Below are 24,263 nucleotides of genomic sequence, written 5' to 3' on the forward strand. Positions count from 1 at the left end.
TAAATTTTAAAAAACAAATGCCAGACTTGTACACTGCAAACTACAACACATTATTGGAAGAAATTTTAAAAGATCTAAATAACGGGAAGATATCCCATGATAATGGAGTGGAAGAATCGATATTGTTAAGATGGCAATACTCCCCAAATTGATCTACTGGTCCATTGCAATTTCTATCCAAATCTCAGGTGACTTCTCTGCACAAATTGACAAGCTTATCCTAAAGCTCTGATGGAAATGCAAGGAATCCAGATAGCCAACAAAAATCCATACATTTGCTGTCAATAGATTTTTAACAAGGGTGCCAAGATAATTCAATGGGGAAAGAATAGTCATTTCAACAAATGATGCTGAGACGACAGGATATCCACATCCAAAAGAATGAAGTTGGACCCCTACTTTTATACCATGTGCAAAAAATAATTGAAAATAGGTCATAGACCTAAATGGAAGAGCTAAAATTATAAAACTCTTAGACGAAAACACAAGAGTGAATCTTCTTGGGTTAAGCCATGGTTTTTTCAATGTGACACCGGAAAGCATAAGTGACAAAAAAAAGGAAAGATAAATTATACTTCAAAATGAAAAACTTTTGTGCTTCCAAGAACATGAAGAACAAAAAGATAACCCACAGAATGGGAGAAAATATTTGCAAATTATGTATCTGATAAGAAACTTGTAGCCAGAATATATAGATCTCTTACAATTCAACAATAAACACAAATAGACTAATTAAAAGTGGGCAAGTGTTCTGAATATACATTCTCCAAGGAAGATACAAATGGCCAATAGGCACATGAAAAGATGCTCAACATCACCAGTTATTAGGGAAATGCAAATTAAACCACAGTGAAATACCAATGAAAAAGATACACAATAATAAATACTAGCTAGGATATGGAGAGATTGAAACCATACATTGCTGGTAGGAATGTAAAATGGTGCAGTCACTTTGAAAAACAGTTTGGCAATTTCTTAAAAAGTTAAATATAGGTTATCATTTGACCCAGCAATTCCACTCATGGGTATATACCCAAGAGAATTGGAAACATGTCTACACAAAAACTTGTACACACATGTTCACAGGAGCCCTATGATACCAAAAAGTGGCATCAATCCAAATGTCCATTAATTGATGAATGGACAAACAAAATGTGGTATATCCACACAATGGAGTGTTGTTCAGTCATAAAAAATGAATGAAATACTAATACATACTACAACATGCATGAACCCTTTAAAGTTGATTATACATTCATGCAATGTATTTACTGAGAGCCTGACGTGCCTGGCCCTGTATCAGGTACCGTGTCCCAAGAACCAAATAAATACAGCCAGCGGCTGAATAACTAGTTGGAGAAAAATGGCCAAGACCTATTATGAATTATGAGAAAATCCCAAGTTCCAGTGAGCAACTTGTTCCCCCCATAAAGCTGTATTTACAAAGCTGAATCAGGCATAGAATGAGAGAAAATAAAGGTCACTGAGTCTGTCTCTATCATACCAAAATAGTTCAATTTGACCATATCAGCCAAAGTACATGCCAATTCAGGGAAAGAATTATTCATATATAATTTGGTGTGCTCCCAAATCCTGGTTGAATCATTCTCTTTTTCTCTTTTCCTTTTTCCCCCCTCCCCTTAAAGCTGTTACTCAGGCCTCACATAGACACCATCCTAGTGATACATACCTGGTGTTTCAACCAGTCTGTCAGGAAACAGATGGCACGGTTGATTTGAGAAGAGCTGGATAAAAACACTTAGTCCAAAGGTGTGAGCAGGGTAGCCTGAAACTACGATGGGGTGTGTAGTGTCCAGACCGTGCACTGGCAGGGCACTGTCGTCGGCCTGAAGAGGGGAGGTGAGCCAGTGGGTGTACTGGAATGAGGGCTCCCTGCTAGGAAATGTGATCTCCATGTGAGGAAATGTGGTTAGAGTCGGCAGAGCCTGCAGGGAGGGAGCCAGGGGAATCAGTACCCTTACTTCTCTCCTCACTTCTGTCTCCTTACGATGCTCCCCTCTAGCTGAGAGCAACTGGAAACCACCTTGATGTCACACAGGTCAGCCCCCTGGGACGTAGAGCAAGGTGGAGACAGAGTAAAGGGGAGAAGTTAATCACAATTGATCATGGGGATGAGTTAGATAGTTCAAAGATCTCTTTGGTTCCCCTTCACTGAAATCCTGAGAGTCGACTTCTTTACATAAATGACCTTTTAATTTTTAATAATTTGAATAGTTATTTCTTAAGTCAGTAGTTGAATGCTTTACTATCATTAACGCAGTGAATCTTCTTACAGCCTATGAGGTAAACTCTAATATTATCCCCGCTCTACAGATGAGTAAACTGATGCTTAGAGACATGTGCCCAAGGTCACAGAGCTAGTGGTGGTGAAGCGCTAAAGGCCAGATGCTAATCCAGGCGGCCTGCTCCAGGCGAGAAGCCCGTGTTTCACTGACTCCAGTAAAACTATCTTTGAAGATTTGCAAGGCTGAGGAAAGAAGTTGCAACAATGAGGCTGATGAAACAGTAACTACTTCTTACTTCTACCCAGCTTTGGCTGATCCAACTATAATTCATTCCTCAATGTGGCCTGAGAAGACTGCTGCTCAAAATCCTGAAAAAATTCCCAGATGAATATTGGTGCAGTTTCTGGGTCCCAGGTGAGTCTTGGTTCTGATTCAGTCCTAAAGATCCATAGAGACACAGTCTCAATGCCTCTGTCCGTAGTCCTCTGTATCCATTGATCCTGATGTTTAAGAAATATGCTTGCTTCTATGAATGAATGGAGAGATAGATAGATGATAGATAGATAGATAAGGTGGGATGAGTTACATCAAAATAGAATATCTTGTGGACCTTGTACTTATGCATTGTCAAATTTTAATAAATGAGGTTAAAACATGGTTTTGAAATACAGCTTTAAAATGTTTATCTTTAGTCTCATCTAACAAAAATGTTATGGACTACAGTGGTTAGAATTCCAGGCTTTCACTCTCGGGGGCCCGGGTTCAATCCCTAGTTGGGGAACTAAGATCCCACAAGTTGCACAGCACAGCCGAAAAAAAAAAATGTTATGGACCAGATTAATCCTGATTTTTTTTTTTTTTTACCTTCTTTACTCTTTTTTTTTTTTTTTTTAAGAATATTTTGATGACTCCAATTTTTTTTTTTTTTAATAGCTACTTTATTTATTTATTTATTTTATTTTTTTGACTGTGTTGGGTCTTCGGTTCGTGCGAGGGCTTTCTCTAGTTGCGGCAAGCGGGGGCCACTCTTCATCGCGGTGCGCGGGCCTCTCACTATCGCGGCCCCTCCTGTTGCGGGGCACAGGCTCCAGACGCGCAGGCTCAGTAGTTGTGGCTCACGGGCCTAGTTGCTCCGCGGCATGTGGGAGCTTCCCAGACCAGGGCTCGAACCCGTGTCCCCTGCATTAGCAGGCAGATTCTCAACCACTGCGCCACCAGGGAAGCCCTACCTTCTTTACTCTTGAAAAATAAAAATTCATCAAGGCACAAGAATATTGAAGAATACCACTAATGAAAATGAAATATAATGAACAGTAAGCTGTGTGGTTGGATACAAGCAGAGAAACCAGAAAACATATAAATATAGACAGTTTTTAAAAGCGAAGGTCCACTTCCCAGCAATAAGTGAGATTTAAAACATTCTTCACTCTCTGCCAGATTCTAGGAAGAAATTCAGGCCCTGTCAAGATGTGAGGAACAGGGGTATGGAAATGTCTTCTAGTCTGTCTCTTTTTGGGTACCAACAACTATGATTCTTTCTCCTTTCTGGCAACATAGAAGCATTTTCAATTCAATTTTAAAAACATAATAATTGTGTTTGTGGCTTGTGTTGTGTTTTCTATTAACACTCTGTACAAAATAATTACCCTTTCATTTCTGGTGTATTTTTGAATATGCTGTTTTTTCTGTGACTGCAGAAGAATGTCAAAGTCAAAACTAGGCATGTGACATGTGAAATATATGTTAGCTTTAAAATTAGTAAAGATTAGGGAATTCTGTCACGTTTCTCTTTAAGGATACTTAAAGGGGAAAATCTTCATGAATCTACAGAGAACTATAAACACGTGTTTAATGAAGAAGTGTATAATCCTGATGAAAAGTATAAAGGAAGACATTTCTTTGAAGTGTCAACTGAGAAGTTATGGGAAAAGGAAATTTAGATATTGTCTAATTCAGCAGGCAATTACTGTCACTTATAGGAAAGTAAAGCCTAGAACACTCTAGTAACTTGTTCAAGTTCATGCGGCTATTTACTAGCAGTGCCTAAATGAATATCAAAACAATACAGTCCCCTAGAACCGTAAGATTTTTACAGCTACTTGTCCAAATTTCTTGTTGGTGTTTCCCTTTTTTCTTTGGCTGCCAGGAAGCCCGATGTTAAGTTATATCTCAACTGCAGCTTCCCTTAGCTCAGCTTTTCTGTCTGCTTGTTCTCTACCACCACCAACCATCTTTTTCTGTTCTTGATTTTGCATTTATCTTTGAAAGTTTACTGTAACAGCGCTGTATTATGATGTGCTATTTTTACCTGGAAATGGATGAAGTATGGATGATAAGTATATTAGAGTGCTTCCTAGAACGTAAATTGTCATGTTGAAACGCTAAGCCCAGAAATAAGAAATCTCCTTCACACCTCCCTGCCACCTACTCCACCCACCCCTCCCCAACACTGACGAAAACATTTCAGACTGTTTGTTCCAACTTATCTATCTGGATTTTATTTTTTCCACCTGTGGTCACTTCCCTTCCAGGGTTCTATCCCCTCTCTGTCTGCAATGAGGATAAGAATCTGGCGGATGACCGTAAAAGACAAATATCATATGATATCGCTTGTATGTGAAATCTAAAAATAAAAATGGTACAGATAAACTTATTTACAAAACAGAAATGGAGTCACAGATGTAGAAAACAAACTTATGGTTACGGGGGGGGAGGGGGTGGCGGGGAAGGGGGAGGGAGAGGGATAACTTGGGAGATTGGGATTGACATACACACACGACTATATATAAAATAGATAACGAATAAGGACCTACCATATAGCCCAGGGAACTCTACTCAATACTCTGTAATGACCTATATGGGAAAAGAATCTAAAAAAGAGTGGATCTATGTATACGTATAACTGATTCACTTTGCTGTACAGCAGAAACTAACACAACTTTTTAAATCAACTATACTCCAATAAAAATTTAAATAAAGAAAACATCTGGTGGATAAGGGAAAGTGAGGAACTTGTTCAGAGGTAAAGACATGTAATGTCCAGGGGACCTGATCCCTCTCTCTCTCGGGCCCTAGTTAGGAGCCTTTGAGCAGAATTAGCTCTGAACAAATATCTGTTGTTTGACATGAGTTGGAGGGGAAGTAATTTTAGGTAGTGAGAAACCATGGTGGTTTTAAGCTACCAAGGTCTCAAGGTTATTTTGTTACTGCAGCATAACTTAGGCTATCTTGACTGACACTCACACTACAAGATTCTAACTCTTTTGGGTCAATACCACTCTGAAAATCTTATAAAAACACAGGACTCTCTCCCTAGATACACTCAGGATTTTCCAGGAAATTCCAAGGGATTCTTGAATCCCCTAAATTTTACCCATGGTCCCATGTTAAGAACTCCTAATCTAGAACCTTCTCTCAGCTCAGAATCACTTTTTCCCTGAAAGCTTACCTTACAGTTTTTTTTTTTTTTGTTTCTTCTTACAGTACTTGTTGTCTATATAGAAAGGCTTTGGAGTAAAATATGTTGCTCTAAAATATTAAAAATTAAATCTGATTTCACCAGTCCACAAAAAAAAATAAAAATAAAAATAAAAAATAAAGAATAAAAATATTAAAATGAAATGCCCAAATTATTAGTCTAGAAAGAGGGTATCAGAAAGACAAATGAATGAACCTGTTCCAGAAATGAAATACCGCTATTCAAAAAGGACTGTGCTACAATCATTATCGAAACAAATCAGCTTTTCTCCCCCAAATACCCTAAAAACTAATGCATATACCTTCTCAAAATTATGCCAAGCCTTAATCTGGTGGGTTCTTTAATACTAAAAGCTTTAAGGTATACTAATAAAAATATTTATAAGGAAACATTTTTTAAGGACAATTATTCTGTGCTAGAAACAATCCTTCCCATTTTGTTGAGCAGACAAGCCTGCCCGTTTATACTGCAGGCAGGCACGCACTGCAGACACAGCCGCCCACATCATTCCCTTCATGTTCCTGCCTCCCCTCCCTCCCCTTCGCTCTAATCAGAAGAGCAAATGCAATTGTTTGAGTGCCTTTACTCTGCAGTGATACCTGTTCAGCGAGCAGATGTTTCTATCGCCTAGGTACTAAGTGTCTAACCAGGAAAATACTTGCATAATGTTTAAAATCCGGTCACTTAAATTTGTTCCTGAAATACAGCAACTTTTACAAGCAAGTCATCAGATAATGATCCAGTGTTTTTGTAAAGTACCTTTAAAATCATTGTTTCTTGTCTCTTCCTGCTCGATTCTTATCCAACAATTAACAAAAACTGATTTTATTTCCATCTCCCTTTTGAGCTATCTGTATTCAAACACCCAATTTTATTTTATATTTCTTCTTCTTTCTTTTTTTTTTTTTTTTACGCATTTATTGAGTCTTTAGTGTGTGCTAGGCACAATGCAAGTGGTCGGTCCTGGGCCTGCCCTTGGGTCTTCGGTTCCCTGTCACCAGGAAAAGATGGGATGCAGAGGAAAGAGTATTGTGGTCTTTTCAGAATGACACTGGGCGGCAGCTTTCATACCGGCTGCAGCTGGTCACTGGGCTCCAGCCGGGGGGTCTGGCTGGAGAGAATCAGAAATAGCCGCTGCAAGATCTGGGCTTGTTGAGACAGGGAGGCGGGCTCTTCCCAGAACCATGCCTGGCTCAGCTTCTCCCAGGACACAGCTCAGGATGAACGCAGAAGGATCTGGGTGAGCCCCTTACACGCTATAGGTTACATTGGTTACAACTTATTTTACTGCTCTTTTTAAATCATCCACAGCCATTTTTTAAAGGACTGCTGGAAGTGAAGAGTTTTCTTCTAAAGTCCTATGATTAAAGCCTGTATTGTAATGAAAAATTCCTAGTTAAATCTTTACTCTTAAAAAACCATCATTCTGGGACTTTGCTGGTGGTCCAGTGGCTAAGACTCCACGCTCCCAATACAGGGGGCCCAGGTTCGATCCCTGGTCAGGGAATTAGATCCCACATGCTGCAACTAAGAGTTCGCATGCCTCAACTAAGACCCAGCACAGCCAAATAAATAAATAATATTTTTTAAAAAACTATTCTTTTCGCAAATGGGAAAGAAAAGGATGAATAACTTTCAACATAATTGCTGGTGACAGCCCTTCATACTCAAGAGACTCTGTTAGAAATATATCACGTGGCTCCAAGAACGCTAAAGTTGAAAGAATTGTTTTATTACTAACTTACCTTACTTATAGTCAACTTCTAGCTTGGTGGCTTTGTAATAGTTTCAAAGTCTTCAATATGTTTGTAATAAGAAGAAAATGACTGTAAAGCAATTATACTCCGATAAAGATGTTAAAAAAAAAGAAAATGACTATTTCCATTGAGGACCTGCAAATAGGTCATCCTGTTAACTATCATGGTACCCTGATGCTCTCATAGCACTTAGGACAGTATTATATATATTTGTATGATTCTTTGTATAAAGTTTGTATGCCTCATGAGACTTTTAACTCTAGGATATCAGGGGACATAATTAATTCTTTCAGCTTTTTATATCTTTTGCCTACCACAGAACCTGGCATATTGTATGGAGTGTCAAAATATTTTAACGTGTAGTGTACTGCGCTCATATATGGGTATATACATAGATAATGAACACAGCAAGAAGCTTTTAAAAGATTTGAAGAGGTTTGTGGGAAATGACTTAGGTTGTCCTCACTGTGGCAGCACTGACACCATCTCATCCCACTCCCTCAATTGCAGAGAATCTAGGCATATCCTGACCTGTGATGGAGAGTGAAGACAGATGGGAAAACCCTCAAGAAATAATTCAATGTAGCTTCACTGTAATTCAAAAAGCAAGAATATATTTTAGTTATACAGGCATGCGGAAATGTAAATGTCAATCATATTCACAACTCTTAGAAGACATAGGGGTTTAGTTCTCCAAATTATTCTACACACAGGTAGCTAGAATGCATACACACACACACTACTACAGTACCTTGGCATTAGATAGAGTTCAGAGACCTTGGAAGACAGGGGACCTGAATTGAAATCCCAGCCCCAATACATACTGGCTGTGTCACCTTAGGCAAATTACTTAAATCTCTCCAAGTCTCAGTTTCCTTATCTGTAAAATATCTATCTCTTTGAGTTAACGTAAGAATTGAAGCTAACATCTTGCTATTTGTTTTCTATTTGTCTCATCTTTTCTTTGTTCCTTGTTTATTGACTTGTTTTGGATTTATTATTTATTATGATTCCATTTTATCTCCACTGTTGGCTTATTAGCTATACCTCTTCGTGTGTGTGTGTGCGTGTGTGTGTGTGTGTGCGCGTGTGCGTGTTTTAGCAGTTGCTCCATGACTTACAATATACATCTTTAACATCGTGGTCTGCCTTGAAATAAAGACATACCACTTCATTAACTGTGTAAGAATCTTACAACAATGCACTTCCTTTGCGCTATTGCTGTCATATATTTTAATTCTACATTTTATGGGTTTTTAAACTCAATTCCATTTTGGTCAAAGAACATACTTTGTATGATTTAAATCCTTTTAACTTTATTGACACATGTTTTATGGCGAAGCACATGGTCTTTATTGGTAAATATTCCAAGTGACCTTCAAAAGAATGTTCATTTCTGTTTGGGGATGGAATGTACTATAAATATCAAATAGGTCAAGTTAGTTGATAGTGTCGTTCACATCTTCTGTATGCTTACTGATTTTTCAGTCTACTTTTATTGATTATCGTGAGAGAGGCGTTGTGTGGATTTATCTATTTCTCTTTCAGTTCTATCAGTTTTGCCTCACGTATTTTGAAACTCTGATAATGAGACTGATTTCTTTAACCAAGAAACCAGAATTTATATCTTCAGATAAGTATTATTCTTCAAATTAGTAATTGCCTTGAAAGGACATGAACTCATTAAAACAATATTCATGTTGTTTGTAGGGCTTCTCCTACAGAATGAAATGATAAGCTGCAAACACAAAATAGATTTCATTACAGTGTTCCTTATTTTTAACCCAAAATAATAATAACCAGCATACCCATCCACCATATTCATCAGTCTTGGATCCAGCTAGTTTTGACTGCTTCCCAAGAAATTCCATTTATCCTCAGAAGATAAAGATATCCATCACTTCATCAGACCTATTTTTACAAATGAGTTACAAATACTATAGTTAACTCCCAAGCAGGTGTTCCAAACATATCCTAAAGATGGCAGCATTGTTAGACTAAGGCAAGAGCTTACACAAAGGATTATTTTTAAAGGAACACTTAGTTGAGCTTTAATGTTTATTAAAAATGCTGTTGACATTATTTTACGATCATACTTTGGATACAATTCAGGATTTACTCCCAATAATTAATTATGTAAGAATGCATTCTTTATGAGAATTCATAGTGATCTCTCTTTAAAAAGTGTTTCAATTTTACAACCACAGTAACTATCAAATGTCTTTAGAGATACATTTATTGTAAAAGATGAGATATTACTGTGCCAGCAGGCTTAATATACAACATCTGAAAATAATCTTAGCCTTTGATAGTCAAAGTGTGGTCCATGGGCCAGAAGCTTTAGCATTGATTACTTTAGAATTAATTGATACCTACTGGATCAAAAAATCTGCATTTTAACAAGATTCCCAGGTGATTTGTATGCAGGTTAAAATTTGAAAAACACAGCTCTAGCTGATCCTATGAAGAGACAACAAAATTTACAATGCCAATGAAAATAACTAATGAAGATAAGGAAACTCTTTTCTGATAGAATAGTCAGTGATGACTATCTTTATTAAGGAGAAAGTTAATTCTGCAGTTAAGTTTTAGGAATGTAAATCTTCAAGAGGAATTCAGCTGAATTTAGTGGACCACAGATGAATTTCAAAAAATTAAGTAAGTAAACCATAAAACTCCTAGAAGAAAACATAGGCAGTAAGCTCCTTGACTTCAGTCTTGGCAATGATTTTTTTGGATTTGACACCAAAAGCAAAGACAACAAAAGCAAAAATAAACAAGTGAGACTACATCGAACTAAAATCCTTCTGCATAACAAAGGAAACCATGAACAAAATGGAAAGGCAACCTACCAAATGGGAGAAATGTTTGCAAATCACGTATCTGATAAGGGGTTAATATCCAGAATATATATAAAGAACACATACAATTCAATAGCGAAAGAAAAAAATCTTGATAAAAAATGAGCAGAGGATCTAAATAGACATTTTTCCAAAGAAGACATACGAATGGTCAACAGGGAACATGAAAAAGTGCTCAACTTCACTAATCATCAGGGAAATGCAACTCAAAACCATGAGATGCCACCTCACACCTGTTAGAATGGGTATTGTCAAAAAGGTAAGAAATAATAGGCATTGGTGAGGATGTGGAGAAAAAGGAACCCTTGTGCACTGCTGGTGGGAATGTAAATTGGTGCAGCCACTGTGGAAAACAGTATGGAGGTTCCTCAAAAATTAAAAGTAGACCTATCATATGATCCTGCAATTCCACTTCTGTGTATTTATTTGAAGAAAACAAAAACACTAATGACGCTCATGGCATCATTATTTACCACAGCCCAGATGTGGAAACAACCTATGCATTCATCAGTGGATAAATGGATAAAGAAAATGTGGTATACAAACCAAACAAAAACAAACACACAGATGCAGAGAACAGAGTAGTGGCTACCAGAGAAGAAGGGTATGGAGGGTGAAATCGGTAAAGGGGATCAACTGTATGGTGACAGATGGAAAATAAATTTTTGGTGGTGAGCATGTTGTAGAAATATAATGTACACATGAAACTTACATAATGATAAATGTTACCTCAATAAGAAAAAAAAAATGTGTATATATATATATATATGTATGTATGTATGTATATACACACACAATGGAATGTTATTCTTCTATAAAAAAGGAAATCTTGCCGTTTGCAGCAACATGGATGGACCTGGAGGATGTCATGCACAGTGAAATAAGTCAGATAGAGAAAGACAAATATGATATATGATATCATTTATATGTGGAATCTAAAAAACAAAACAAATAAAACAAACAAAACCCAAACTTACAGGGCTTCCCTGGTGGCGCAGTGGTTAAGAATCCACCTGCCAATGCAGAAGACACGGGTTCGAACCCTGGTCCGGGAAGATCCCACATGCCACTGAGTAATGAAGCCCGTGCGCCACAACTACTGAGCCTGTGTGCCTAGAGCCCGTGCTCTGCAACAAGAGAAGCCACCGCAATGAGAAGCCCGCGCACCACAACGAAGAGTAGCCCCTGCTCGCCGCAACTAGAGAAAGCCTGCACGCAGCAACAAACACCCAACACAGTCAAAAATGTTTAAAAAATGTAAAAAGACAAGTTCATCATAGGAAATCTCTAAATGACAAAAAAAAATCATGTATGAGCATTGTTACTATTTAGTGTGTGTATTTCCTTTTAGGCCTTTTTCTATGTACATAAAATTGAAATTATTCTTAATATACTCGGGTCCTATTTTTATTTTTCCACTAAAAAATTAGTCTTAAGCATTTCTAAAGTTGGCAAAACTAATTCTTGATCATAAAATATTTTTGTATGAATAATGAAAAATAAAGGACGTCTCCCACCCCAATCCCAACCTTTAACAGTAACAACTTAAAGTGATAGGTGTGTATTCTTAGGTTTTTCCTCTATCATAAGCATTTTGTCATCTTATTAAGTATTCTGCCAAAAATGATTCCAAAGACTGCATTATGGTCTGTCTACCTTACAAATACGCCATACTTTGTTTAACCATTTACCTAATTTTTTTCAAATTTTTTTATACTAGAGCAATGCCATTTCCTTAGATTGCATTCCTACAAGTGAAATGACTGGGTCAAAAGGTATGAACATTTTCCACTCTTGATACCTACTAGAAAAGTACCCTCCAGAGAGGAGGCCCCATTTCACACTCCCATGAACAACATATCAGCATGCCTATCTCACAAACCTAGTTTTGATGAAGATTGATATTACTCCACTTAAATGTTTTTGGATAAGCACATTATTACACTGTATTGTAATTATTTGTATGGGCTTCTTCTTTGTCAGTTAACTAGACTGTGAGTGTCTATGTCTTTTTTTTTTGGCCCTGCCGTGTGGTGTGCAGGATCTTAGTTCCCCAACCAGGGATTGAACCCACGCCCTTGGCAGTGAAAGCCCGGAGTCCTCACCACTGAACCGCCAGGGAAATCCCAAGTCTAGGTCTTTTTCATCTTTATACTTCTAGAGACAGCATCATACATAAACATTCACTTATCAACATACATTTATTGAATGCCTACTATGTGTCAGATGCCATTCTAGTTTCTGGAGATCCAGCTCTAATGGATGTTACATTCTAGTGGAGATAGACAGTAAACAAGAATAAAATTATAGTATGCAGGTAATAAATGCTATAGTCAAAAACAAAGCAATGAAATATTAGAGGGGTAAGGAGAGCAATGGAGAGGGTTTGCAATTTTATAAAGGGTGGTGAGGAAAGAGCTCACTGATAAGGTGTCATTTAAACAGATATTTGAAGAAGTAAAGCAGCATGCTGTGCAGGTATGTGGCGGGAAGAGTATTTCAGACAGTACAAAGGCTGTGGGTTGAGAGCATGCTTAGGATGTATGAAAAGCAGAAAGGAGGCCAGTCTGGCTGGAACAGTGAGGGAGAGAATAGTAGAAAATGGGGTCCAAGAGATAGTGGAGAAACTCATCATGGAGAACTTGTAAGCGTCCTCAGAACAGATGATGTTATTCTGTATGAGATGAGAAACCATAGGGAGGGCTTTGAGAAGAGAAGGGACATGATCTGACATGTTTTCAAAAAATCACAAGCTGCTGTGTTGAAATAGAATGTGTGAGCTATTAGGGGGAAATCACTTAAGAGGCTATTTTGAAAATTCAAGCACGATATGATGATGGCTAACATTAAGATAATAACTGAAATGAGGAGAAATGGATTCCAAATATATTTTGGAGGCAGAGCCAGTAGTTCTTGCTAAGGGGTTGAATGTCCATTGTATAGCAAATGGAGAGAAATGGAGAGGGTTTGCTATTTTATAAAGGGTGGTGAGGGACACTTTTTTAGGGTTTTCTTCCCTAATGTTCAGAATGTTGACTGTGCATTTGAATGAGAGATAAGTTCAAACTATTTTGAAGATGAGAAATTCACTTGTTCAAAGCAATGCTAACTAGTTGGTAGCCTTAAGTTATAGCCCAATAACTAATTATATATCTTTAGTACTGTCTGAAAGAACCTTCTGTGATAATGGAAATGGTCTATATCTGCATTGTACAACATGGTAGCCACTAACCACACGTAGCTATTGAACACATGAAAATGTGGCTAATGCAGCTGGGGAACTGAATTTTTTATTTTATTTAATTAATTTAAATGTAAAGAGTCACAAATGGCCACCATATGGTAAAGCACAGCACTATATTGTGTTACATCCTCTTGATACAGTAATTTTCAGTGAACACAAAACTTTGAAAATTAGCTGCATACTTTTTTTTTATCACATGATTTTAACTTTTTAAAAAAATATTTATTGGGCTTCCCTGGTGGCGCAGTGGTTGAGAATCTGCCTGCCAATGCAGGGGACACGGGTTCGAGCCCTGGTCTGGGAAGATCCCACATGCCACGGAGCGACTAAGCCCGTGAGCCACAATTGCTGAGCCTGCGCGTCTGGAGCCTGTGCTCCGCAACGGGAGAGGCCACGATAGTGAGAGGCCCGCGCACCGCGATGAAGAGCGGTCCCCACTTGCCGCAACTAGAGAAAGCCCTCACACAGAAACGAAGACCAACACAGCCATAAATAAATAAATAAATAAATAAATAAATAATTTAAAAAAAAAAAAAAAAAAAAAAAAAAATATTTATTTATTTGTTTATTTATTTATTTGGCTGCACTGGGTCTTAGTTGTGGCACTTGGGATCTTCATTGCCGTATGCAGGCTCTTAGTTTCGGCACTCGGGATCTAGTTCCCCGACCAGGGATGGAACCCAGGCCCCCTGCATTGGGAGTGCAGAGTCTTAACCACTGGGCCACCAGGGAAGTCCCATTGGCTGCATACTTTTTAAATTATAAGATTCATTAACGTGTAAGTATTTTACCATCTGTGTAGAAGAGGAAATATATACTATAAACTTGTATATATGTGTGTGTGCATATATACATCAAGTACCGATAAGGATACATCACAAGACTGTAACATTAGCTGCCTCTGGGAAAAGAATGGGTAGCTAGGGGTCAGAGTTGGGAAAGAGAATATTCCCTATATATCTGGTATTTTTTGTGTTTTTTTAATTTAATTTTATTTATTTTTTTATACAGCAGGTTCTTATTAGTCATCCATTTTATACACATCAGTGTATACATGTCAATCCCAATCTCCCAATTCATCACACCACCACCACCACCCGCTTCTTTCTCCCCTTGGTGTCCATACGTTTGTTCTCTACATCTGTGTCTCAATTTCTGTCCTGCAAACCGGTTCATCTGTACCATTTTTCTAGGTTCCACATATATGCGTTAATATACGATATTTGTTTTTCTCTTTCTGACTTACTTCACTCCGTATGACAGTCTCTAGATCCATCCATGTCTCAACAAATGACCCAATTTCGTTCCTTTTTATGGTTGAGTAATATTCCATTGTATATATGTACCACATCTTCTTTATCCATTCATCTGTCAATGGGCATTTAGGTTGCTTCCATGACCTGGCTATTGTAAATAGAGCTGCAATGAACATTGTGGTACATGACTCTTTTTGAATTATGGTTTTCTCTGGGTATATGCCCAGTAGTGAGATTGCTGGGTCATATGGTAATTCTATTGTTAGTTTTTTAAGGAACCTCCATACTGTTCTCCATAGTGGCTGTATCAATTTACATTCCCACCAACAGTGCAAGGGGGTTCCCTTTTCTCCACGCCCTCTCCCGCATTTATTGCTTGTAGATTTTCTGATGATGCCCATTCTAACTGGTGTGAGGTGATACCTCATTGTAGTTTTGATTTGCATTTCTCTAATAATCAGTGATGTTGAGCAGCTTTTCATGTGCTTCTTGGCCATCTGTATGTCTTCTTCGGAGAAATGTCTATTTAGGTCTTCTGCCCATTTTTGGATTGGGTTGTTTTTTTAATATTGAGCTGCATGAGCTGTTTATGTATTTTGGAGATTAATCCTTTGTCCGTTGATTCATTTGCAAATATTTTCTCCCATTTTGAGGGTTGTCTTTTCGTCTTGTTTATGGTTTCCTTTGCTGTGCAATAGCTTTTAAGTTTCATTAGGTCCCATTTGTTTATTTTTGTTTTTATTTCCATTACTCTAGGAGGTGGATCAAAAAAGATCTTGCTGTGATTTATGTCAAAGTGTGTTCTTCCTATGTTGTCCTCTAAGAGTTTTATAGTGTCTGGTCTTACATTTAGGTCTCTAATCCATTTTGAGTTTATTTTTGTGTATGGTGTTAGGGAGTGTTCTAATTTCATTCTTTTACATGTAGCTGTCCAGTTTTCCCAGCACCACTTATTGAAGAGACTGTCTTTTCTCCATTGTATATCCTTGCCTCCTTTGTCATAGATTAGTTGACCGTAGGTGCGTGGGTTTACCTCTGGGCTTTCTATCTTGTTCCATTGATCTATGTTTCTGTTTTTCTGCCACCCTATATATCTGTTTGAACATTCTTAATTTGGGGTCATATGTTTTGTCTATTCAAATATAAGTTTAAAATTTTTTTTTAAAATTTTGGTTAATGCTAATTTCTGTAACTTTCCCTAAATTTCTTTCCTGCATGGTTCAAATCAATGACTGACAAGTGAACTAAGTACCGTTTTCTGGATATGTCTCTAAGGTGGCCTTGAAGTAATGCTTGAAAATAAATCTCGAGGTGAGACACAATTCCTCAGCATCCACACAATGTCAGTGTCCCACCCCTCACCCGACCCCACCAACTCCCCTGGTCCAGGCAGTTCAACTTAGATCCAGCTAGTTGTTCTATCTACTGAATATTAATTCATTTTCTCATTTTATACCAAAATGAAAAGTTTGTCTCCACTTTCTATACAGTGTTAGTTTTCTTGGGCTCTTCTGCTTAGCAGAGTGACTTGTAGAGAACCAGACTATATGAGTTCAAATCCTGACTCTGCCCCTTATCAGCTGAGTGTCCTCAGACACATGTAACTACTGTATCTCAGTTTCCTCATCTGCAAAAAAATGAGTAATAATTCCCTCTTCACTGGCTCTTTGTAAGGATTAAATGGGTTAGAACAGGCATACCTTACTTTATTGTGCTTTGCTTTATTGCCTTCACAGATATTGCGTTCCTTACAGATTGAGGGTTTGTGGCAACCCTGCACCGAGCGAGTCTATCAGCACCATTGTTCCAACAGCATTCACTCACTTTGTGTCTCTGTGTCATTTTGGTAATTCTTGCGTGCCTCAGACTTTTTCATTATTATTATATTTGTTACGGTGATCTGTGATCAGTGATCTTTGAGGTTACTGGTTTAACTGTTTTGAGGCACGAGGCACGGTGTGCCCATGCAAGATGGCAAACAGTGGATCAACGTCGTGTGTGTTCTGACTGCTGTAACCAGCCATTCCCCCATCTGCCGCCCCTCAGGCCTCCGTCTCCCGACACAACAGTGTAGGAATTAGGCCACTGAATAAGCCTACAATGGCCTCAAGCATTCAAGTGAAAGGAAGAGGCGCACATCTCTCACTTTAGATCAAAAGCTAGAAATGATTAAGCTTAGTGAGGAAGGTGTCTCAAAAGCCAAAACCGGACAAACGCGAGGTCTCTTGCACCGAACAGCCAGGTCGTAGATGCAAAGGAAAAGCTCTTGAAGGAAATTAAAAGTGGTACTCCAATGAAAACATGATTGATAAGAAAGCAGAACGGTCTTATGGCTGATACGGAGAAAGTTGTAGTGGTCTGGATAGAAGACAAACGAGCCACAACATCCCCTTAAGCCAAAGCCTAATCCAGAGCAAGGCCCTAACTCTCTTCAGTTCTGTGAAGGCTGAGAGAGGCGAGGCAGCTGCAGAAGTCTGAAGCCGGCAGAGGCTGGTTCATGAGGTTTAAGGCAAGAAGCCGTCTCCACAACATAAACTGCAAGGTGAAGCAGCAAGTGCTGATGTAGAAGCTGCAGCAAGTTATCCAGAAGATCTAACTGAGATAATAAATGAAGGTGGCTCCACTAAGCAAGATGCCATGTAGGACTTTCATAGCTAGAGAGAAGTCAGTGCCTGGCTTTAAAGCTTCAAAGGAGGGACTTCCCTGGTGGTCCAGCGGGTAAGACTCCACGCTCCCAATGCAGGGGGCCCGGGTTCATGCCGCAACAAAGATCCCGCATGCCGCAGCTGAGACCCAGCACAGCCAAAATAAATTTTTTTTTTTTTTTAAGCTTCAAAGGACAGACTGACTCTTTTGTTAGAGGCTAATGCAGCTGATGACTTTAAGTTGAAGCCAACGCCCACTTACCATTCCAAAAGTCCTAGGGTCCTTAAAAGTTAGGCTCAATCTGCTCTATAAATGGAAGAACAAAGCCCTAGATGACAGCATATCTGTTTACAAGATTTACTGAATATTTTAAACCAACTGTTGAGACCCACGGCTCGAAAAAAAGGTTCCTTGCAAAATATTACTGCTTACTGACAATGCACCTAGTCACCCAAGAACTCTGATGGAGATGTACCACGAGATTAATGTTTTCATGCCGCTAATACAATATCCATTCTGCAGTCCATGAATCAAGGAGTAATTTCAATTTTCAAATCTTCTTATTTAAGAAATACATTTCGTAAAGCCACAGTGATTCCTCTGATGCATCTGGGTACAGTCAATTGAAAACCTTCTGGAAAGGATTCACCATTCTAGATACCATTAAGAACATTAGTGGTTTGGACTTCCCTGGTGGTGCATTGGTTAAGAATCCGCCTGCCAGTGCAGGGGACACGGGTTTGAGCCCCGGCCCAGGAAGGGCCCGGGAAGATCCCACATGCCGCGGAGCAACTAAGCCCATGTGCCACAACTACTGAGCCTGCGTGCTGCAACTACTGAAGCCCGCACGCACCTAGAGCCCGTGCTCTGCAACAAGAGAAGCCACTACAATGAGAAGCCCGCGCACCGCAACGAAGAGTAGCCCCCGCTCGCCGCAGCTAGAGAAAGCCCACGTGCGGCAACAAAGACCCAACGCAGCCAAAAATAAATTAAAGAAAAAAAAAAGAACATTAGTGGCTCACGGGAAGAAGACAAATTATCAATATTAACAGCACTTTGGAAGAAGCTGATTCCAACCCTCGTAGATGACTTTGAGGGATTCAAGACTTCAGTGGAGGAAGCCACTGCGGGTGTGGTGGAAACAGCAAGAAAACTGGAATTCAAAGTGGAGCCTAAAGATGTGACTGAATTGCTGCAGTCTCATGGTAAAACTTTTAACAGATGAGAAGTTGCTTATGAATGAGCAGAGAAAGTGGTTTCTCGAGATGGAATTGACTCCTGGTGAAGATGCTGTGAAGATTATTGAAATGACAACAAAGGATTGAAAATACTATGTAAACTTAGTTGATAAGGCAGGGCCGGGTTTGAGAGGATTGACCCCAATTTTGAAAGTTCTGCTGTGGGTAAAATGCTATCAAATGGCACTGCATGCTACAGAGAAACCGTTCACGAAAGGAAGTCACATGATGCGGTAAACTTCATTATCCTAAGAAATTGCCACAGCGACCTCAGCCTTCAACAGCCACCAACGTGGAGACAAGACGCTCCACCAGCAAAAAGCCTCTCAAAAGGCCCAGACGATGGTTAGCATTTTTTAGCAATAAAGTACTTTTAAATTAAGGTATGTACGTTGTGCTTTTAGGCATAATGCTATTACACACTTAATAGACTACATACAGTACTGTGTAAACATAACTTTTATATGCACTGGAAAACCAAAAAATTTGTGTGACTTGCTTTGTTTTGATATTTGCTTTATTGCAGCGGTCTGGGACCGAGCCTGCAGTATTTGTGAGGAATGCTTGTACATATGAAATGGTACCTGGCATAAACACTTCAAATTATCCTGTTGATAGCTATTATATACAATTTTTGTTGTTGTTTTTTTTTTTACTTTTAAGTCTATTTTAAAACCTCTACAAGCCCTTAAAGACACAGACACAATTCTGTATTTTGCTACACAAATTCTAAACTACAGTGCTTCTATTTTCAATACATTTTGATTTTGGGGTGGGAAATATGCCCTCTCAAAATACCAAATTACTTTGAGTAATTACTTTGGTTTAGTTTCTTGTGAAAAAGAAAACACAGTTGCAATTCCTACAGGATTAGTATAGAATTCAACCTGGATCCCACTGCAGGCTGGCTCTAGGTTCTACCTTTTGGTGTTTTTAATTTTTGTATTTTTTCCCCTAAATATACTATATAGACACAATCTCAAAAGAAATAATTCAACTAACATGTTTAAATAATCTTATTTTGTCAAAATGTAATCATATACTATGTGTCACTAAGGGATATAATTTTTTGAATTTGCACTTTACCAACTACACGACATCCTAATGGTATATTTATAATAGTTCTCTCAAAAACAAATATTGTATATTAACGCATGTATGTGGAACCTAGAAAAATGGTACAGATGAACCGGTTTGCAGGGCAGAAGTTGAGACACAGATGTAGAGAACAAACGTATGCACACCAAGGGGGGAAAACCGCGGTGGGGTGGTGGTGGTGGTGTGCTGAATTGGGCGATTGGGACTGACATGTATACACTGATGTGTATAAAATGGATGACTAATAAGAACCTGCTGTATAAAAAAACAAACAAAAAACAACAACTAATACTAAAGTTTCTTTGGGTTATTTGTATGGAAATATGTTAATATAAATGTTTCAGAAAAAAAAAATAATAATAGTTCTCTCTATACTGAAAATGGATCATAAAACAATTAAGAGTTTTTATATCTTGGTTTTGTAAAATGAGTACACCCACAAACTAACAAGCATACTCAAGGAATAATAAATTCTGTTCAAAAACAAAGGCATGAGTTTTAAAGGTTAGCACATGGGGTAAAGAAGTATTTAACAAACATTCATCACCGGGGAAAATCCCAAACTAAGAAGTGAACTGCTCTTATTCACATACAGCATTTATTAAGGAAAGATGCACCCTGATGGACCAGGAAAATCTTAACCTGCCACAGAAATCAGACAGATGAAATACAATGTAATAGAAACAAAAATTTTCTCTTTTCCATGAAACCAACTCTAGGGATGCTAGTAAACTTAAATGCAAATATAAAGGCTGCCAGACCAATCTTCTATATAAATGCCTTCCAAACTTCCATTTCAGAGACCAGGATGAGGGATTTAGGGGGGACAATCTTTGAATCAACATTTTATCTTCAATTCTTTGCTTCACTGACTTCTGACAGTTTGGCAAATTGGGGGTCATCACATTTAAAAGAAATGCCAGAGCATGACAAATGCAATCTAAGAAAAATAGTATAAATTCCAAATGCCTGTACAATTTTCTGTAGTTCCTAGCATTCTACCTCAAAGTTATCAGATTTAAAACTTAAGCCGTTTCCTTTAGATGGTATAATTTTAGCAAAAACCATTATCCAAAGTACAGGATAATTAAGGTAACACTAAAATCATATACCCAAAATTCAAGTCTAATGCCCTTTTGTTGTTCCGGGTTATTTGGTGTGTAGGAGGATGTATGCAGATATTAACTTTGTTTTTGAAAAAACCTGAAAATTTTCCAATCTGATTCTATCTTACAGTTTCCTCAGTATATGTTCAGGAATCTCCCTCTTTGGAACTGAATACTACTTACTGGCCACCAACACGGTCCACTTAAAAACAGATCTCCACCCCTCATCCCCCATCTGCCATGGTCTAAAAAATGTGCCAGCTTCCACAGTTTGGGGCCTGTTACTTACAGCCAGAGCTGAAAACAAATATACTTCACCTTTGCTGGTTTCCAGATTTCAGCTTAATACAAACAGGAGTCATGGCCTTGACTGACCTCTTCTCTGTCCAACATTACTTTTGCAATTATTCTACTAGAGAAGTTATTTTCCTTAAAAATATTAAGATTTATATGCTTAAATATTCAAACACTAAGCATAAGGGTAAGACAAAGTAAGAAGTATTAATTTGGAAAAAAACAAAAATAAGAAACCTGAACAACTAGATATTATCTTATTTTTAAATAAAGGGGACCAAATTCCCTGGTTTCAAAATTCAAATTTGACTCTAGTTTAAAAGGAAGGAAAAAAAAAAAAAAAGGGACCAGTGATGTCATACATTAAATTCCTAGATAGGCTGTACTTCTTTATGTCAAATTTCACTTAAACAAACTTTAAGCTATCAGTGCAGAACAGAACTGCAGTGAAAGGACAGAAACATAAGCCTTCAATTATTATTTAAGAATAGGTATGACTTCAATCAAAATAAGGTTAGAAAACCCAAAGAAATATCAGGAGTTGACCTCTTTCAGGGAGTCCTTTAAAAAAATCTACCATTTGGAATAACTACTGCACATCAGCTTTTGCGTTTTTTTTTAAAATGAGTTAATATTCTTGTCTAACTATGTGAAAATTTTTAGAGTAATTTTACTAGGAGGAAATTGGACATAATTTGGTACCTTCCCACATGGCACACTGACATGGAATAAACAAAATGGCAGGTGGGAAAGGGGAAGGAGGAAGACACAGAAAGTATAGAGTTAATTATAACGGGTAAAAAAGTTTTTTAAAAACTAGGAGTGAAGAATTTGAAACCATAAGAACAAATTGTGTGCGTGTATATACATATATATGTATAAAACAATTTCGTATCTTAAAAAATAAAATTGGAATGTTATTTCACTTAAAATGTACAGCACACAAGATGTTTTGTAATGGTAAAAAGTGTACACCAATGTAAATTTTCACACTTTTCCAGTAGATGACAGTTCTGAATCAAAAAATTACTATTACAAACCCTTTAATCAAATGTTTATTTTTTGTTTCCAGCATTATAACTTGCTATAATTTATAAACTTCAATCTAAGTAAGTTTTTAGACACTGACCTAGGGCCTTAAGCACTCACTTATCCAGCAGAGAGTATTCAGGCAGCTACCACTCTTGCATGGACAATGCTCACTGGTACCCGAACAATTTAAAGTGCATATGAATTCTTTTGATGAATGGAGACACAGCTGTAGTTTTGCACTAAATTTTCAATTACTGAATTGCATGTTTTTTCATCTTGATACCTTATGATCATTAGAAAGCTACTTAGCACATGTTATAATCATACATTATGCTAAATGCCCATTTGTAACTGCAAGAAACTCATGTTACAGACACACTACTGTCTATGATATTATACAAAAGTCATGGCCACAAGTTCCCGCATAAGAGGTTTACTTCTCTATCTCTCAAAGCAAGAACTATCCCACAGTTCAGATTTACACAAGTAGTGCCTCTTTTAAAATAAATAAAAAATAAAATGCTGTCCTGTCTGTGAAATTATAAATATTTCTAGTCCACTTTACATAATGTTAAAATGCTTATAAATGCATTATCTCCTAGTAAGTACACATTATGGGACTGAAGCCAGTTAAAAAACAAAAACAAAAAACCAGTCATCACAGTGGCCCATGGAAATATCTAGGGTTATTTTATATTTCCTACCACTAGGAAAATTAAACTAAATAAGGGAAAAAAAGCAAAGAAGAGAGAAGAAATTTTACAAAATGGCAAGTAGCATGACCTAAAAGAGTGTACTGAAATCTCTTCCTTCAATTCAGTAATAAAGTCCTTTCTGGAATGAACATTTATGGATAACTAGGTTAGGAAAGCGTTCCTCTTAGTGCTCAGGGCAAAAAACACAAGGTATGTTAAAATAATTTCTACATTCTATAAGGAAAGACAGACTTTGAAATGGAGTGACTGTTTTAAAGACTGCAAACCAAGATTTAGCCAGAACGTTCAAGATTGACAGGTTTTGATGGAGTGAAATCTTCACTGGCAACAAAGTTAAAAATCATAATCTTACAGATGCTGCTTATTTTTTACCAATGTGAAGAAAGGAAACATGATTGCAAGGTACAATACACACTGACAGGCTAAAATGAGAAATTATGAACAATTTAAGTAACCAAAATGTTTCCTGCTGCAACATAAAAACATGATTTCCAAATTGATTCAACTTGTAATATGTCTCTTAGAAGTGAGATGTTGTCTTAGTTCTGTGGACTGTTGAATTGCTCTTTACATAAATATTTCCTCCATCTTAAAAAAAAAAACCAAAACGGCTTCTGAATGGCATTGACTCCTTCACTGTGGGAAAGCAGTCTTGGCAAACTTGTTTCCAAGGCTCCCTCCAAGGTGATTCATTCCATCAAGTCTATAATATCTCCAGATCTACATGTCGAACTTCAGGATTTCGTTTCTGGAAGGAAAAAAATCACCGCTACATTATTAATAGCAAAAGACAATTTTCTGTTTCCTTTTATTCCTTTTGATCACTAAAGCCAATGAAAACATTTGGTCAAACTATTTCATTGTAGCATACTAGCAAGAGAAATATTTACAGAGGGAAAAACATAAATCAATAGATGAATAGACCAATTATACACTACAAAATATATAGTAAGTAGTCCGGCCTCCCTGAGTTTTGTCCATATGTTCATTAATACAATAATGGATTAAGAATCTAGTATGTGCCAAGCACTGCAAAGCACTGGAAATATGCTCATTTGTGGTGAAGATCACTGCAAAGCAATAATAATCGAAAGACTAAACTGATATTAACTTATATGTTCTAGTAACAATCCATATAGTCTTGATCTAAGCACTGTGCTAGAAAGTAGAGCTATGATTATTAAATAAGACTCTGCTCCTTACCCTGAGGGACTCAGTTTAGCCAGAGAGAAAAGTGTATGAATAGCCTCTACGAGCAAAAGCATTATAGCTAAGAGGGACTTCCCTGATG

The 24,263-nt window shown here is 37.7% G+C and overlaps 2 protein-coding genes across 12 annotated transcripts in view; one reads left to right on the forward strand and one right to left on the reverse strand.

Moving 5' to 3' along the window:
* BEND4 (BEN domain containing 4) overlaps nucleotides 1-24,263 on the forward strand; it is a 64,053-nt gene that overhangs the window by 33,971 nt on the left and 5,819 nt on the right. The window contains exon 6 of one of the 2 annotated variants that reach the window (XR_014264399.1): nucleotides 2,335-2,660. Coding sequence is in view for 1 of the 2 variants with exons in the window: in XM_082464256.1 (XP_082320382.1) it covers nucleotides 2,335-2,338 (4 nt within the window). In the remaining variant the exon portion in view is untranslated. Of the gene's footprint in view, nucleotides 1-2,334; nucleotides 3,116-24,263 lie in introns of those variants that run through there. The other variant, XM_082464256.1, reaches the window with a different exon arrangement.
* The window catches only part of SLC30A9 (solute carrier family 30 member 9), a 76,719-nt gene continuing 72,861 nt past the window's right edge, over nucleotides 20,406-24,263 (reverse strand). For all 10 annotated transcript variants that reach the window (XM_082464239.1, XM_082464246.1, XM_082464238.1 and 7 more), the window contains one exon: nucleotides 20,406-23,720. In XM_082464239.1, coding sequence (XP_082320365.1) covers nucleotides 23,693-23,720 — 28 coding nt within the window. In that variant the 3' untranslated portion in view covers nucleotides 20,406-23,692. The remainder of the gene's footprint in view (nucleotides 23,721-24,263) is intronic.

The sequence above is a fragment of the Balaenoptera physalus genome, assembly GCF_965194825.1.
Source record: "Balaenoptera physalus genome assembly, chromosome: 5".
Lineage (NCBI taxonomy): Eukaryota > Metazoa > Chordata > Mammalia > Artiodactyla > Balaenopteridae > Balaenoptera > Balaenoptera physalus.